Source organism: Alexandromys fortis, unplaced genomic scaffold (assembly GCF_014885135.2).
Source record: "Alexandromys fortis isolate MF-2015 unplaced genomic scaffold, M_Fortis_MF-2015_v1.1 scaffold_359, whole genome shotgun sequence".
Lineage (NCBI taxonomy): Eukaryota > Metazoa > Chordata > Mammalia > Rodentia > Cricetidae > Alexandromys > Alexandromys fortis.
The window spans coordinates 351,443-368,933 of record NW_026068230.1 but is presented as its reverse complement, the minus strand read 5'-3'; the positions used below and the strand labels follow the sequence as shown (position 1 = coordinate 368,933).

At 45.7% G+C, this 17,491-nt stretch overlaps 2 protein-coding genes across 7 annotated transcripts in view; one reads left to right on the top strand and one right to left on the bottom strand.

Annotated features, from left to right (window-relative positions):
• Window positions 1-9,532, bottom strand: part of Uevld (UEV and lactate/malate dehyrogenase domains) — a 36,840-nt gene extending 27,308 nt beyond the window's left edge. For all 4 annotated transcript variants that reach the window (XR_007589864.1, XM_050130813.1, XM_050130814.1 and 1 more), the window contains exons 1-4: window positions 9,365-9,532; window positions 7,702-7,786; window positions 7,077-7,142; window positions 2,339-2,502 (exon numbers count right to left, since the gene is read on the bottom strand). Coding sequence is in view for 3 of the 4 variants with exons in the window: in XM_050130813.1 (XP_049986770.1) it covers window positions 2,339-2,502; window positions 7,077-7,142; window positions 7,702-7,786; window positions 9,365-9,406 (357 nt within the window). In the remaining variant the exon portion in view is untranslated. The remainder of the gene's footprint in view (window positions 1-2,338; window positions 2,503-7,076; window positions 7,143-7,701; window positions 7,787-9,364) is intronic.
• Window positions 9,533-9,538: 6 nt separating this feature from the next.
• The window catches only part of Misfa (mitochondrial sheath formation associated), a 20,749-nt gene continuing 12,796 nt past the window's right edge, over window positions 9,539-17,491 (top strand). The window contains exons 1-3 of one of the 3 annotated variants that reach the window (XR_007589866.1): window positions 9,539-10,337; window positions 14,136-14,240; window positions 16,903-16,940. Coding sequence is in view for 1 of the 3 variants with exons in the window: in XM_050130816.1 (XP_049986773.1) it covers window positions 13,630-13,698; window positions 14,136-14,234 (168 nt within the window). In the remaining 2 variants the exon portion in view is untranslated. Of the gene's footprint in view, window positions 10,338-12,216; window positions 13,699-14,135; window positions 14,241-16,902; window positions 16,941-17,491 lie in introns of those variants that run through there. The other 2 variants (XR_007589865.1, XM_050130816.1) reach the window with 2 other exon arrangements.

Genomic DNA, 17,491 nt, shown 5'->3' with positions numbered 1-17,491 from the left:
GGGGGAGGGAAATGGGAGGCTGGGAGGAGGCGGAAACTTTTTTTTCTTATTCTCAATAAAAAAATAAAATAAAATAAAATAAAATAAAATAACCAGAGAATCATGAGAAACTTCGCATGATGGAAACAGAAGGAGGCCTCAATGGTATAACAATACTCTACATGGTATAATTCACTTTATGCAGCTTTAATATTGCATATTTGTTCATACTGTTGTTACATGTAAATGACACCATAGCTTTCGTTGTCCTGGAACTCGCTCTGTAGACCAGGCTGGCCTCAAACTCACAGAGATCCGCCTGCCTCTGCCTCCCCAGTGCTGGGATTAGAGGTGTGCACTACCACTGCCTGGTTTGTTTTAATATTCTTAACTGAAAAGTACAAACAAATTCTCTTATACAATAAGTAACTTCCCTGGAAATCCCATGGAAAATATTCCACATAGCTGTACAATACAAGCAGGAAAATGCTAAACCAACATCTGCCAAATGTAGAAAAATAGGATAAACATACTCTGTAGCAGAATACACAGGGTTGAAACTTTTTATTTTGAAGTCATTTCAAACTATTAGAAAAGCTGCAATAGTATTTATCCACCATCCAGGTTGGGACACAACACTTTATCTCTATGCCTATTTCCTAATGCATTTATTGTGTGTTTCCTTACAAAAGAAAGAAGGAAGGGCTGGAGTAATGGTTCAACAGTTAAAATACTGGTTGCTCTTTCAAGAGACTGGGGTTCGCCCAACTGCCTATCACTCCAGTTCCAGGGGATCTGATGCCCAGTTCTGGCTTCCATGGGCATCAGGCACGCATATGATTCACATACATATATGCAGGTAAACATTCATATACATAAAATAAATCTTTTAAATTTATTTATTTTCATGTGCATTGGTGTTTTACCTATATGTTTCTTTGTGTGAGGGAGTCAGATCCCCTGAACTAGAGTTATAAGCACTTGTGAGCTGTCAAGTGGGTGCTGGGAATTGAACCTAGATCCTTTGGAATGGCAGTGGTACTCTTAACCTCTGAGTCATTTCTCCAGCCCCCATAAAATAAATCTTAAAGAGGGCATAGATATCAATACATATTTTGAAGATAGTTTAACAGATCCTCAGCAACCAGTTAAAGCTACTATGACAGTGTGTGGCTAGAACCCTAGAGCAGGCAAGTATCTAGAGCTTGATGGCAGGTCTGTCAAGCCAGTCAGAGAACTCTGGGCTCAGTGTGAGACCCTGTCTCAAGACAAACAAAGGGACAGAAAGGGCCAGCGAGATGGCTTGGCAGGTAAAGGAACCTGCTGCTAAGCTTGACAGCATGAGTTTGACCTCTGCAGCTCACATGACAAAAAGCTGACTTCCACAAGTTGTCCTCTGACTTCTACACGCATGCCATGTCACATATGCATGCATATGTGCACACACAAACACGTGCAATAAATATATAAAATTGAACTTTTTAAAAAAGTAATGGAATGCCAGGCTGGGGTGTAACTGAGCAGTACAGTGTTTGTCTTGGTATGAGCAAGGCCTGAGGTTCAATCCTTAGCACTGCAAAATGAAAACCTTAGTAAAGCCTGGAGGACAGAACCATAATCACAGCTGTTTCAGACAGAAGGGCAGAAGGGTCACAGTTCAAGGCTGGGCCAAGACCAACGCGGACAAAACTCAGCAGCAGAATGCTTGCCTACCAAACTTCAGGCCCTAGGTTCCTCTGTCTGTCTCTCTCTCTCTCTCTCTCTTTCACACACACACATACATACACACACACACACACACACTCATACACACACTCAGTCAGTTAAACAAAGCACATTACAGATTACATAGAGTGTGATAAACTTACACATAGTTAAAAAACAGGTAAAATTACACATTACACATATCTACATAAGAATTATATAGCGTAAGAATTATTAATAGGTAGAAACTAGGAAATAGAATTCCAGTATTTTGCTAGTAGCTTTTCGTGTGTCCCCTCAAGTGGCAAATGAGAATAAAACAAGGAACAACGTCAGCTGGCTCCCAGACCTGGAGAAGGCAGGGATACAGGCTGATGTCATCAGTGTTTTGGTAACTTCAAAGACTCAAGAGAGCTCAATGTCAAATTCTTTCTAAAGATCACATGAAGAATGTAATTGAAAGATTATCCTGGTGTGGTGGCACACTGGGAGGCAGAAGCAGCAGCTCTCTGAGTTTAAGGTCAGTTTACATAGTACACCCTGACTCAAAAACAAAACAATAATAAATAAGAAAGGAAGGAAGATGCAGTATGCTTACTTATACTACCAAGATCAAAGACAGACATTCAGAAAAGAAAATCCAATCTAATCTTACATGGCTCCAGTTTTGGAGATAGGGCAAGTATATTCTGCCTTTGGCGTCCACATGTTTTCCAACTGAGATTTCCATGTTTGCAGTTGGCTTCAAGAAGCAAATGGGTGGAGCAAAAGGGTGAGAATCCAAAATCCAGAAGCGAATGGGTATGTTGTACGTATTACCTGTTGGAGACACATAAACAATCATGACACATACGTATGCATGTACAATGCCGCTAGGTGCTATTTTAGAAACAGGCAGCCAGGCACAGTGGTAAGAGCTTATAATTCAACCTCAGGATGCTGAGGTTCCAGGAAGACTGAGTTTGAACTCAGTCTAGACAGCATCAAGACCCTGCCTCAATATAAAAAAAGGGCTGAAATGGAGTTCACAAGTAGAGTTTTGGCTAGTGTGCGTGAGGCCCTGCGTTCAGTCCCAAGTACAGAGATAAAAGGAAGAAAAGGTAGCCAAGCCTACGGTGTGTAAAGGATGGGTGTAAATCAGGCTGCTTTTCCTTTTCTCTACATTGGGAAGAGGGTCTCACTGCAGCACCAGCACAACAGAAAAACCGACAGTGGCCAACTCTTCAGTTCAGAAGCAACTGACAGGACGTGCTGCACTGTAAGCTTGGGACACAAAACTTTTCCGGGGTAGTTTCCTCTGCTCGTCCCAAGCAGAGACATGGTCGCCTCTACTTTTCTATCTGTTCTACCCTGAAATCATTTGCTTACCCAGCCTGCCTTTCTACTGTGGATTCTCTCTCATTCGTTTCTCTATCCCTAGCATGAGGTACTATGCCAGCTGCTAAATAAGTCTGTCATATAGGTAAGGACAAACGAGCTGACTGCAGTTCGGGTACTTGCCCTCAAGCAGCTCAGGAATTACAGCTGCTGTGAACCATGAGCTGAGCTAGACACACAGAACTTAGAGGAGAAGCTGAGCCACCTTTCCTTAGTGACCCTTCAATTGTAGAGCATGTCAGAAGGCTGCAGGAAACTGAAACCATGCAGATTCCAGAACTGAGTGAGGGAGGGGAGGGCCAAAACGCTCTGCATTTTCTTTTTCTTTCTTTATTTATTATGTATACAGTGCTCTGCCTGCATGCTTTCCTGCAGTCAGAAGAGGGCACCAGATTTCATTACAGATGGTTGGGAGTCAGTATGTGGTTGCTGGGAATTGAACTCAGGACCTCTGGAGGAACAGTCAATGCTTTTAACCTCTGAGCCATTTCTCCAACCCCAACCCTCTGCATTTTCAACAACTCAACATACACCTACACTCCAAAAGTGAGAGGGGGATAGGGTTCTGAACAACACCCACACCCGCACCCAATGGTACATGAGTCTTTTACAAACACTATTCTTTAGAAGCACTCCAAATTCTTTTCAGGAAAAGACACAAACTTATGATAACAGGTCAAAGATGAGTCAATGGGTCTAACTCAGCAGATCATCTGCCTGGTGTGTGAGGCCCTGGGTTCAAATGCCAGCATTGCAATTATGTTAGATCAGGACTGATCAAGGCCACATGAAAAATAAGAGACCAACCTAAACAGAGGCAACTTTCCTTTATCTAGAACAATAAAGGAGGGACAGCCATCTCTCTGTGGGAATAGGGACTGTGCCCAGACACAGGGGCTTGACAAAGGAACTTTGAGGGTAGACATTTTTATTGGTCGACTTCTTCTTTGTAGTCTTGGGGCCAAGTACTGCCAGTGGATGTTGTTCTCATGGCCTGATCTTATCAGTCCACTCCTGGCTGCCTGCAGGCTTCTCATTACTAGACTTTCCTGTCAGCCAGGTGCTCTTACCACAACTCTGGGAGTTCCTCAGCTCATGTGAGGCTCTGTTTAACCCTTTACCACAAAATAAACCACTTTGGAGGAAGAGAGAGACATGACTGCATGCTCTTCCGATTTTAACCATGTAGGTCATACCTTCCAAGAATCAGTGCCTGCCTTGGTTGCCATGAAGCCCAAAGCTAAATCCAATGTTAAGTGAAAACTAAACTTCTGACCAGACATCTAAAATTTAATTATTCTATCCTTAACAATCATTCCTGCTTCACAGTCTATGCCTTACACTGCATTGAGAGCATTCTGCTCAGGACCAGGATTCCTGCTTCAGCATACTAGCTGTGTGACTTCACCCAAGATACTTAGCTTCTTTCTGCCTCCATCCTTTCCTCTGTAAAATGACAGTAATAATACCTGGTCTTACTTCATGGCACTGTTGAGATGAGTCCATGTATGTAAGATGCCTGTTACAGGGCACGACATGACAAACACTGTGAGCTCTTCTTTTAAACCACTTCATGGTAATCTGTTTCATACTATGGAAACCTTCTTTCAGGTAAAAGCTACTTTTCTCATCTTGTTTCCTCCCCTCTAAGCACAACACTCAGCATGACTATGTATTTTATAAACACGTAAAGCACTTTGCCCATCTCCCTCACCATTCTGATGCAACCCAACAGGATATAGACAACGCTGGGATTAAAGGCGTGTGCCATCATCACCCGGCCTAGACAACATTTCTTAAAATCTTCCCTTGCCTTGCTAATGTGCATCCAGGACTGCAACGAACACACTACAGACATGTTAAAACCTGGCAATCTACCGGTTTTATATTGGTCTTTCTCAGAACCATCCCTTTATTTTTACCTAAGTATTTACAAGGTGGGTATGGGCATACCCCTATCTGTTGGCCCAGAGAGAATCCTATGATTACAAAACCATGTGACCACAGACCACAAAGTGAGTGACAAGTACAGAGACACACCACCATACTCCAGAAGGTAGTTATGGTCAAAGGTGACAAACCTGGAGCAGAGCTTTCCAAGTGGCAGCTGCAATAACCACTCGTGAAGTGTGTAAAGCCCAATGCTTGAACTCCAGTATTGGAGTGGGGGAGTACTGCAAACAGTCTTACTGCTCTGATGGAAACGGCACAGGGCTCAGTGACCACACGCAGCGCGTCAGCACCGCACGGGACTAACCCCTTCTTGAGGCTGGGCTGTGGAATGCAGCACAGTGGTAGAGGCTGGCATGTGAGGTGTGTGGAGTCTGAAACCCAGCTCTGTGAGGGGGAACCACAATACCCCAAAACAGTGACTATTAAAATGGTAAAATTGAGGGGCTGGAGAGATGGCTCAGATGTTAAGAGCACTGGTTGCTCTTTGGCTGCTCTTCCAGAGGTTCTGAGTTCAATTCCCAGCAACCACATGGTGGCTCACAACGATCTGTGATGAGATCTGGTGCCCTCTTCTGGTGTGCAGGCAGACAGAGAGAACACTGTATACATAATAAATAAATAAATAAATAAATAAATAAATAAATAAATAAATAAATAGATAGATAACTAACTAAATAAATAAATCTTTTATAAATAATAAAATGAAAATCAGCAGAGTACTAAGAATTATTCTCTTGCCTTAAAACAAATTACTTGAAACAGTTTCCTTCCCCATCTCTTTCCCTCATTCCCTTTCTTCTTAATGTCTAACCAAGTAGAGAGCGAAGGAAACGACTCCCAGGTACGAGTGATTCTGACAGGCAGCAAAAAGGCTGAGATCCCAGCAGGAAAGAGAGAAGGAAAGCGAGGGCAGATGAGCGCTGCCTGTCCTACCTCCCACTCTGCAGCCTCGGCAGAGCCTATGGCCAAGGCTTTCATCTTCAATCGCAGGCAGAAAAAAGCCTCTGCACATTTGTGGAAAGTTACTAGCTGGCTGGGGAGACAGGAAATAGGGAGGCTTACGATGGTCTAGGAATTAACATGGGGAAATGCCTGGTATTTAAAGAAGTCTTCCAAAATCTCACTGTCCAATGTTGAACCCTTTAAGAGATTTTTTTTCTCCTATTTGATTGGTCTCCCAAAGCCCTCTTCTCTTTCTATCAGGTTCATTTAGTCCCATCCCTTCCAGTCAGTAATCAAGTAAACCACACCAGGAGAAACACTTGCTGATAATTTCTAGTATCGGTTACTGTGTATCAGTCATTCCCAGCGGTGCTCTCTCGGGGCTGATCTGCACTGTGAATGAATGACATTTTGTTTTGTTGGAGATGGGGTTTTTGGCCCTACTGTCTCACATCCTAGGTCCAGGATTGCAAGTGTACTGCTTCCCACACAGCCACAACAAATGCTGAATGGTGGGACTGTGGGCCCTGCTTCAGGGAACCGCTCTGCTCTGAGCAGAGCTGGGCTGCTGTCTTTCTAATGGCATCGCATAGCCGATCTTCCACTACACCAAAGGTTACATTGTTGAACAGAACAGCAGGTAGGGAACAGTTAAGTACAGAAACTGTTAATGATTTCTTTTCTTTCTTTTTGAGCAAATCCTTACTATCTCAGGCGTCACTGAACTCTAAAATGCCCAGTGATGCAGGACAACAGCCGTGACCAGGCTGAGATTCAGTTTTATCTACAGAACAGAGCAGGACAGAGCGGGACAAGCATGGATGCCAATGGGAAAGCACAGGCCTCTGGCACTCCACCACTGACAGCAAGGCCCTCTCTCCCCAGTGCATGTCACACTTGTCATGTTCTCGTCTGTCTTCAGACCCCAGCCTAGTGGACAGTATTCAACAAGTATATCTTAAACAGAATTAGCATTGATCTAGGCCTTCTTTGACACATACAGGATCCCGCCAGATCTGCTAAGGTCCTGACCTGACAAACCTCAGGAGTATGTCAAAACAGTGGTGTGCTCTAAGGAATTGAGCTGAGAAGTCCCACATTCTCTCAGCTTCTGGACTTACCCTGATACATCACAGGAATAGTACCAGTGAAGTTCAGCAGATCTTTTTGGGAAGTATCTTTGAAAACTAGAAGAAAAAGTTTCAAAATGTCAGTGAGAAGAGAGAACAGCAATCAATGTGTGTGGCTGCACATACAAATTATGCAAAAATAAATAAAGAAGTAAGAAAGAGGTGTAAAAACATAAAACTTGGACACTGAAATCCAAGTTCAAAGCCCACCTACCCCTCTTAAGAGACATGTTCCTTGCCAGGCATGGTGTCCTACACTTGTAACCCCAGCACTTGAGAGGTAGAGACGGAACTGCCATGGGCTCAAAGTCAGCTTAGCCAGGGGTACATACTGATCCTGCTTCAAGTGCTGGAGTATAGCTCAGTTGGTAGAATATTTGGTAGTATTCGTGAAGCCCTGGCTTCAACCTCCATCACCAAAGAAAATAGCGAAGGTGCCTGCTCGTGATCCCAACACTCAGGAGATGGAGGCTGGGGATCAGAAGTTCAAGGCTATCCCTGGCTACATGGCAAGTTTTGAGATTAAAAAAGAAAAGAAACGTAATTTGGAAGCTCTTCAGACCAAATAATCAGTAATCCAAATAATGCAGCAAGGACTAGAGGATGCTCCCCGTACCGTAGGTGTCCATGGAATATCTGAAGTGCGGGAAAAACATGTTCACATTCTTCAGCTCTTCTACCGTCAGATCCCTGAACTTGTACTGAAATGAGAGGAGCAAGCAAGAAATGAAAATAAAAGTGTGAACAAGACTAACGCCTGATGGATGCCAGGCCCAGGGCAGGGCTTTACCACTGTGGGGGTCGCCAGTATTTGGCTCATTATTAATCTGAGACAGGCTCTCTCTTTAGAGTTCAGGCTGGCCTCAAGCTGGCCATCTCCCTGTCTCAGCCGCCCAAAGGTTAGGAATGTAGGTGTCCACCACCAAGTCTTTCCGATCTGCTCTTTTAAACCATGGTGCTAAGGAGTAAGCAGAGTTTACAACTGCTCTATTTTATAAAATAATATCTAGAGAATCCACGACATTTGCTAAGTCAGACACCAAGTAAAGTAGTAAACCCCAAGCTTAACCCAAGACCTATGCCTTGATTAGTTAAGTCTATATGTCTCCAAATACCCCGGAAGCTTATGTTTTAAGGTGATCTATCAGGGAATAGAGTATTGTAATTAGGGAACTAAAGTTGGTTTTTTTTTTTTTTTTTTTTTTTCCTGAGACAGAGTTTCTCTGTAGCTTTGGAGCCTGTCCTGGAACTAGCTCTTTTTTTTCTTTTTTATTGATATTTATTAAGCTCTACATTTTTCTCTGCTCCTCTCCCCCCTTCAACCCTCCCAAAGGTCCCCATGCTCCCAATTTACTCAGGAGATCTTGTCTTTTTCTACTTTCTACTTAGTGTCTCTCTTAGTGTCCACATTGTTGTCTAAGTTCTCTGGGATTGTGGTTTGTAGGCTGGCTTTCTTTGCTTTATGTTTAAAAACCACCTATGAGTGAGTGCATGTGATAATTGTCTTTCTGTGTCTGGGTTACTTCACTCAAAATAGTGTTTTCTATGGAACTAGCTCTTGTAGACCAGGCTAGCCTCTAACTCACAGAGATCCGTCTGCCTCTCCCTTCAGAATTAAAGGAGTGCGCCACCACCGCCAGGCTTGAAAACTAAAAGGTGTAAAAGTGTCCCAACAAAGAGAGACACCAGCACGTCCAAGAAAACAAGCTCAACGGAAATCTGAACCTTCAGGACCACTAGCAAAGTAACTAACTTTTGACCGAGAGGGCTCTGGCTGCCCGTGGGCAGGAATCAGGAATGCTGAGCATCCGGCCTCTGGGATGCAGGTGAGACCTGACGGTGGGGGAGCCCTCCAGCTTTCTACAGTCAAGCTGTCTGCGGAGGTCTCTCCTCGTGGGCGCCTACGCTGTGGCCACAGCCTAGGTGAGCGCAACACAGAAACAAGAGCACAGTCAGTCCAGAAGGAAGCACTGCGCAGAATCGATCGCTTCCAGCGTGTGATAATCGGGACTTTCCCAAGCGGTCACCTGCAGGGAGTGACTCATTCAAGGGAAACGAGGGGTCGCCAGCCTCTGACCCCACACCCGAAGGCTAAGGCAGGGGACTGCTGCAACTTCCCAGCCAGCCTGGGCAACAGCATGAGTCGACGACTGGGGGGGGGGGGTATGGGGGCTGGGGGGCGTCGAGGGAGGGTGTGAGCTGGGGCAGCGTGACGTGACGAGGACGCTGGGACCCGCCCGGCCCGCCGCCCGCCCGCCCGCACGCACGCACGCCCGCACCTTGCCCAGCAGCCGCCTCACGGCCTCACAGTCAAACTCCATGGCCGGCAGAGTCGCGGTCCTCGGCTGCACCGGCCGCGCCTACTCCCGAACCTGCTGCGGGACGGAGGCCGCCGAGGCTCAAACGTCCGCAGAGGACGGTCCCCGCCCCTTCCAGTTGGCCGATTCCCGCAGGATGCACGCCTGGGCGGTGCTCGGAGCCAGGCGTTGACCGGAACCCGGAGCCCTCCTTCCAGCCGGGGCGACTCCGGCGGGTTCTGAGCCCAAAAGCCGAAGATGGGAAACAACCCGGAGCTCCGGGGACCGCAGCGCCCTGCCAGGCGGAAAAACACCTCGGCTTCCTGAGGGAAACTTAGCTAGGAAGAACCCATGAGCAAACAGGTGCAAGCAAATTCCGGGAAGACTTGATTTCAGCCCAGAATGCGAGCGGTGGGGCGCGGAGGGGACGGACGATCAAAACCAAAAACTGTAGCTGGATTTGGATGTTCAAAATCAAAGTTTTGGAGTAGTTAGGGGTAGATGAGAAATCTAGTGGAGTCTCGTCAGATAACTGAGCTAGTGAGGCCGATGATAAAAAAGACCGAAAGGCCAAGACGACGTGGGTAAGGGAAAAAGTCCCCTCATTTATCTGGATTTGGTTAATTTCTACGAAGAGTCAAGAATTTCTAAAAAAAAAAAAAAAAAATTCGAAGCCGGGCGGTTGGTGGCGCACGCCTTTAATCCCAGCACTCGGGAGGCAGAGGCAGGCGGATCTCTGTGAGTTCGAGGCCAGCCTGGTCTACAAAAGCTAGTTCCAGGACAGGAACCAAAAGTTACGGAGAAACCCTGTCTCGAAAAATCAAAAAAAAAAAAAAAAAAATTTCGACAAGAGCCCTTGGTGCACCTCCAGAGGACAAGAATTCGATCTCAGCACCCACATGCCAACTGTCTACTGCTCCGGCTGCCTTCTTCTGGCCCCCACTGGCACCTGCAGGTAAAACCCTCATACATGTAAAGTAAAAATAAATTTAAAAAAGTAATAATTTTGACATGACTGACCAAAAGTGAAATTCTCTTTCCTGAAAGCAGCACAGGATTATTAAAATGGCTGGTAAGCTATGCTTACAATCAGTCAAAACCCATCCACCTGTGAAACCTGTGCATCGCAAGATGGCTTTCATTCTTTTGATCCATGCCTGCACATCACACCTCATACATCCCCTTATAATATCACCTACCGTAGAAGAATCCCGTGAGGAAATAAGCATACCACCATATTTAAGAATTAGTCTTATAGACCGCCTTCCTTAAACCACATAACATGCTGTGTTTCGTATTTTTGCCTAATAAACTGCCTTTTTCATTCTAACTTTTCCTGAAAGTCTTTGTGCAGCAGGGGTCAGGATCCCTGCTGCACCCGAGGGAGACTCGGGCTGAGGTTCCTCTGGCTTCATAGCTAGCAAAATCCATCTTTGTTTCTGGTAGAGTGCACTCACAGTAACTTGCTGGAAATGCAAATTCCTGAGGCTGGAGAGATGGCTGGGCAAGTTATGTCAATTGTAACTCTGGCTCCAGGCCTGTGGCCTCCCAGGGCACCAGCACTCAAGAGCACAGACACACATATGTTGGGGAATATTATTATCAGGTGTGTGACCTTTGTTTAACTCTGTGAAGTTGTGTTATTGTGCCTGTCTAGAACACCTGATGGTTCTAATAAAGAGATGAACGGGGCCAAAAGTGAGGCAGGAGTAAGGGTAGGCAGGGCTGGCAGGCAGAGAGTATAAATTCAAGGCAAAATCTGGGAAGGAGAGAGAAGGAGGAGCAGAGAAGAAGAGGGGAGGATATCAGGTCAGCCACCCAGCCAGTCACAGAGTAAGAAGGAAAGAAAGGTATACAGAAATAGATAAAGATAAAAGCCCAGAGGCAAAAGGTAGTCAGAATAATTTAAGAAAGTTAAGAAAAGCTGGCAAGAAACAAGCCAAGCTAAGGAGCTAAGGCCGTGTATTCATAACTAAGAACAAACCTCCATGTGTGATTTATTTGGGAACTGGGTAGCAGATCCTTCAGAAAAGCCAAAAGAAAGCTGGATGGTAGTGTCACATGCCTTTAATCCCAGCACTCGGGAAGCAGAGGCAGGTGGATCTCTGTGAGTTAGAGGCTAGGCTAGTCTACAAGAGCTAGTTCCACGTCAGGCTCCAAAGCTACAGAGAAACCCTGTCTTGAAAAAAAAAAAAAAAAGCCAAAAGAGTAAAACATTATACAACACACATATATAATTTAAAGAGTGCAGGTGGAGCGGAGAGGTACTTTAGCTGTTTGCTGCAGCTTGCTGCACTTACAGAGAAGTAAGGTTCTATTCCCAGCCCCCACATGGCAGCTCACAACTACCTCTATCTTCAGCTCCAGGGGTCTGATGTCCTCTTCTGGCCTTCTCAGACACCAGGCACGCCCATTGGGGCGTGGTCTCACTCCCTTTAAAAAAGCGGCTATTTCCTCTGCTCGCTCTCTTCTCTTACTGCTCCGCTGGAGACGAGACTCCCTTCCTGGTTGCGCAGATGGCTGTTGTCTGGGATTGTGATCTGTAAGTTTTTCCCCTTTAAATAAATAACACCCTATTAATCATAACTCCAAACTGGTGTTGCCTTGTTCGTGACTTACGCCTTCACTCTACACTAAAAAGAAAGAATAAGTTTTATCATATGTAGATTATACTTCAGTAAGACTTCACATTAAGAAAAATGAAAGAAAACAGCCAGGTGGAGGTGGTATATGCCTTTAATCCCAGCACTCGGGAGGCAGAGGCAGGCAGATCTCTGAATTTAAGGCCGGTCTAATCTACTGAGTGAGTTCCAGGACAGCCAGGGCATGCAGAGAAACCCTGTCTCAAAAAGCAAAACAAAAGAAAAACAAAAAGAAGAAAGCTAGACATTGTAATGCATGCCTTTAATCCCAGAACTCAGAAGGCAGAGGCAGATGAATCTCTGTGAGTTTCAGGGCAGCCAGAGCTACACAGAACTTGTGTTTAAAAAAAAAAAAAGTGTAGGTATTGTTGTTTATTTTGAGATGGTCTTGCTAGGGAGCTCTGACTGGAAGGGAATTTGCTAAGTAACCATGCTGGTTTAAACTCAGCAATTGTCCTGCCTTAACCTTCCTAGTGCTGGGACTGCATACACCACGTGTGGTTTGTAAGACTCATTTTAATGACTTGGGTGTATCCTTTGGTCGGGGGGAGGAGCAAGTTTCTCATTCGTGCATGAAGTACGGTCATCTTTAGCAGAACTACGCAAGAAGACCTTCTATACATATGGTGTTGCGTGTACGTAGAACAACATGGGTGCCTGGCGGTCAGACATAACAAAATGTGTTGCTATGCTTGTCAAAAGTGAGGTCTTCGACGGTGTCTGCGTGAGCATCTACATTCCAAACTAGGGGCTGGATCAGAAGGAGACACATGGGAAAGGTGTGGGCCACTCATCTAGGAAGTTTGATCATAAAAGGAAATCGACCACAGGACAGTTGGGAAGAGAACAGTTGTATCAACTGGAGGCTTTTTTGAGAAAAGGCCAGGGATTCCTCTGGCTTCTGATAACCAAAAAAGAGGACCAGTGGAGAATGGACCATGGGTGAAGAATGTAAGTACCAAGTGATTTGAGGGAATATCCCTCCTCTTAAAGGGACCCCATCTAAAAGATAGGAAGAGAGGTCCTGTAAGCACACAATAGAAGTAGATGGAAGAAATGGGTTAAGGGTCCAAGGACAGTGTTGGCTACATAGCAAGTTTGAGGCCAGCCTGGAATACAAAATAAAGTAAAGTAAAACAAAATAGATGTGTCACTTTCCCTAGACCCCAGTTTTTTTCATCGTCAGCTGTTGTAGTGACACGCCCTTTCAAACCTGTTCTCACGTGAGTGTGTCCTGGTGCCCCTAGTGTAAGGCATCTGGGCTTTCTGGACTTTGATTTTTCTCACTAGTGAAATAGTGCTATGGGGATGGTGCCTACCTTGTGGCAGTGTTGTGCCGGGAAGTACAGGAAGAACTCACAGGGCTGAGGTACTGTCTGGGGGAAGGGTCGCTAGCGTGTCAAACCCAAGCCACATGACCAATGATGTCACAATGCCTTCCCAGACTCCAACTTGAGAGTCTCAGATCCTTTGGAATCAAGGAATGGAACTAGCGTGCGACACGTCTATCAACTGAAGGTTTCATGAGTTCGCGCCTTTGCCAAGATCTTGGCGAACAGTCTCTCACCGTGTGATTGTAGCTCAGAAATTATTTTTCTTTTGGTGATGATCGTGCTGGGCTGGATTCTTTTTGTTGGGCTTGCATCCTACATGGGGACATTTCCAGAGGTGATGGTAAGCACCAGCTTTGCATCCCAGCTACTTCGGGCTCAGCTTTATGCTCCCGTCTGGGATTTCTGACCAAACAGGGAAAGTCGTTGAGGTTTTTACCAACTGGAAGTCAGGAACATCTCATCCCATTGGGGCATCCTTCTTTGGAGGGTTTAATACCCCTCCACCTGCTTTGATAATGTCATTCGTATCTAGGCATTATGGCATTTTTTTTTTAAAAACAGCTTTTTTTTTTTTTTAACAGTTCTGCTGGTCACAGTGCCTAACTTCAGAGTTTCAAGCCAAGCAGATGAGGAGTTTCTATTAGGGACAATGGGATGAGGCATTCCCTAACAAGCTCCTTCGTTCACCACACAGAAACACTGACTTCCCACCGGGTTAATGAGTGGTGGGAATTTTCTTTCTCTAAGTTTCTACCTCTAATTTTCTTTCTGACTCAGCCTCCGACTCTAAAGTGGAAAGAGGGGTTGCCTGTTTGGGAGACCAAGGCACGGCGGAGAAGCCAAGCTTTGGAGGATGAGCTGCTGCTGCTGCTGTGAGATCAGGTCTGTTGGGCTGGGTCCCTGTCCGTAGAATGCTCCAACACCCTTCCCAGACACAGGCCAACTGTGGAGGGGATAGCTGTAGATGTGTATTGTGGGGAGGACTGGGGGGTACTGCTGGGGAAAGCTGGCTGAGAACCAGCTGCCTGTAAATAACCATGCCTCCCAGGGTTCCTTTTTTTTTTTTAAAGGTTTATTTTTATTATGTATACAACATTCTTCCTCCATGTATGCCTGCACGCCAGAGGAGGGCACCAGATCTCAGTACAGATGGTTATGAGCCACCATGTGGTTGCTGGGAATTGAACTCCGGTCCTCTGGAAGAGCAGCCAGTGCTCTTAACCTCTGAGCCATCTCTCCAGCCTCCCCAGGGTTCCTTCTGATAAATTCCACGTCCATTATTTCACAGACACTATATTATATTAGCCTATGTTAATTATGTATTTTATCCTACATACACATGTGTTATAGTAAAAGGGTCTGTATATCCATGTGTATAGCCGACTTTGATCGTAGTACCCCTCCTCTCTCCTCTCGTTTTCCTCCCTCATCTCCCTTCTCTTCCTAAATAGATCCTTTTTTTCTCTCTCCTTTTTTGAGACAAGGACTCGCTATGGACCCCTAGGAGCCCACTACGTAAACCAGGCTGTCCTCACACTCGAACACAGAGATGCCCCTGCCTCTGCCTCCGGAGTGCTGGGGTTGCAGTCGTGGGCCACCGCGCACGGCTTGGATGGAAATGCCATCCTGTCACCGCCTTGTTTTGTGCACGCTTAGACACTTCTCAGCCTCCTGCCCCTTCACGACAGCCATATCCGGCAACACCCTGACCATGTTCCAGATGTATTAACCAGAATCATTAATGCTTGTCCACGCTAAAACATAAAGCTAAAATGACTGAAAGGAAGCGTAAATCAAAGCTAATACCACGTGGTGTCTTGAAAACATGCCGAGTTTTGCAAGAGAACAGATGTTACTAGGTCACTCCAAATCCTTCACCGGTGTAATTGTGGCTTTTATCTTTAAAAACTGCACACCTGAGCGTGGACACTGAGACATTTTGGATTATGTCTCCAAAATTAATGGCCTACTCTTGGTATGGCCATTAATAAAAAGACTCATGCTATCCATGGGCTTTGTCACACGGCTGTCAGGAGCCCTTGCCTGGACCATTTCCAGATGCCCCTTCTAGAGAGCTGGGAAGCTAGAGTTAACAGGAACCTGAGATCAAGACCCAACTTTGCAACTTACTGCATGAACTGGGGAGGTTTAAGTCCTCTGAACGTCAGTTCATTCGTTGGTACGATGGAAACTATTTCGGCCTTTTACAATTTTTGTGAATATCACATTTGGGAATCCATGTAAGGTGTCTACACATTTGGGAATCCATGTAAGGTGTCTAATGCAAACGTTGAAAATTAGTAAACTACAGATTTAACGAAGTGAAATGAGAACCAATTAGCATTTATAGATGATGGGTGGCCTTGGGTACACACAACACTCAGCCAGCTCATTGTGGGGGTGCAAGCCGGACCTCTGAACATCTCACACTCCTTCCACTGCAACCAGGGAGACCCCCTTTCTGCAGGCCCTCTCCTGTACTTCTGCCAATTCGCCCATTTCAGAGCAGTTAGCATTGCAGGAGGAAGTTTACTCTTGGTAGTCTTTTTGTTTGTCAAGACAGAGCTTCTCTGTAGCCCTGGTTGTCCTGGAACTGACTTTGTAGACCAGACTGGCCTTGAACTCACAGAGACTTGCCTGTGTGGGATTATAGGCATGTGCCACCACCACGTGGCTTCTCTTGGTAGTCTTAATTTGCTGACTCGAGAGCAGAAGGATTTGTAGGGAAACTACTTCAGAAGGCAAGGGATGGTGGCCCTGGCCCCAGGTATAGTAAGAGCGGGAAATGAGAGCTGGCCTTCTGTTCTCCCTCAACCCACTGGCTCAAAGCTATCCCATTGGGTGTGTGAGAAGTGACACTTGTTCAGCCAAGCCGCTGCCACAGAATGTGACTCTAAGCCACTGGAATTATTTTGTGCTTGGGAAAGAGCGCCGTAAGCAGCCGATATCATCCTTCTGTTCCTTTCCCAGGGAGGTATTAGGAGGTTTAGCTGGATGAGGGTTGGATTGCCATCTTACAAAATACGAGACTTCTTTAGGTGGCTTAATTATAGCCTTATAAATAAAGCTGTTGTCCACCTAGTTTATTAATTCCCCTAATAAGTCCAGGTGGTTTTTATGTGTCACAGAAGTCTTTTTCTGCCTTTGATTTGTTTAAGCCAATGCGTATGTTATGTAATGGCTTATTAAGGTTCTAAACAGAGAAGAGCTCCCTTCTGAGGTTTCTTTCAACCCAAAGTACCTCTGTCCTGGCCAACCTATTGATGCTCTCACCTGGAGGCCCAGTGACACAGGGACTGATATCATAATTGGTGCCTGAGCTTTACCTCCCCAAATGGCCATTTTAGTTTAGTCTAGGCCACAAAGTTCACCAGTCAGGAACTGCCATGCTGGGCCAGACACCATCTGGTCTGGAATGAAGCCAGACAGAGCCCCAGGATCCTGTGAATAGAACCAGGCCTTCCAGTAACCGCTCCCCGCCCGCAGCAGCCAAGAACAAGAAGGCCCACAATGATCGTTGTTTTATGGATGATTCTCATTGCAGGAACGATGTGGAGGGGATATAAATATCCCCCAGGAGAGGTAAGTGTACATTTGACTTCTTTACTGTCAGAGTCTCTAGCATTAATGCGGAAAGCATGAAAATCTGGTCCTAATAACTTTAAAAACATTCTCTTTAGTAGTTGAGAAAAAGTTTCTGGAATATGCCTGCTTCTACTGTTAGCCACTCTGCTTAGAACAGGGAGCTTTCCAGCTTCCTAGAATGTACTTCTAAAGGGCAGATGTCTCACTCGGCCAAGGATGGTCTGGAGCTAGCAATAGAGCCAAGATTGCCTTGGTTCTCCACCTCCCGACTGCTGAGATTGCGTAGTGCTGCAGGTGAGAGCCAGGACCTCTTGCACGCTGGGCACCTACCATGTGAACTATACACCTCAGTTTCTCAGGTGTGTTCATACACATACTTTATTTTTTAAAAGACTGGCGGTTTAAAGCTAATCTCTGCCAAATGCAGACAAAATGTTTAAAAATGTCTTTGGGGCTGGAGATGGCTCAGAGTTTAAGAGCACTGGCTGCTCTCCAGAGGTCCTGAGTTCAATTCCCAGCAACCACATTGGGTGGTTCATGGCCATCTA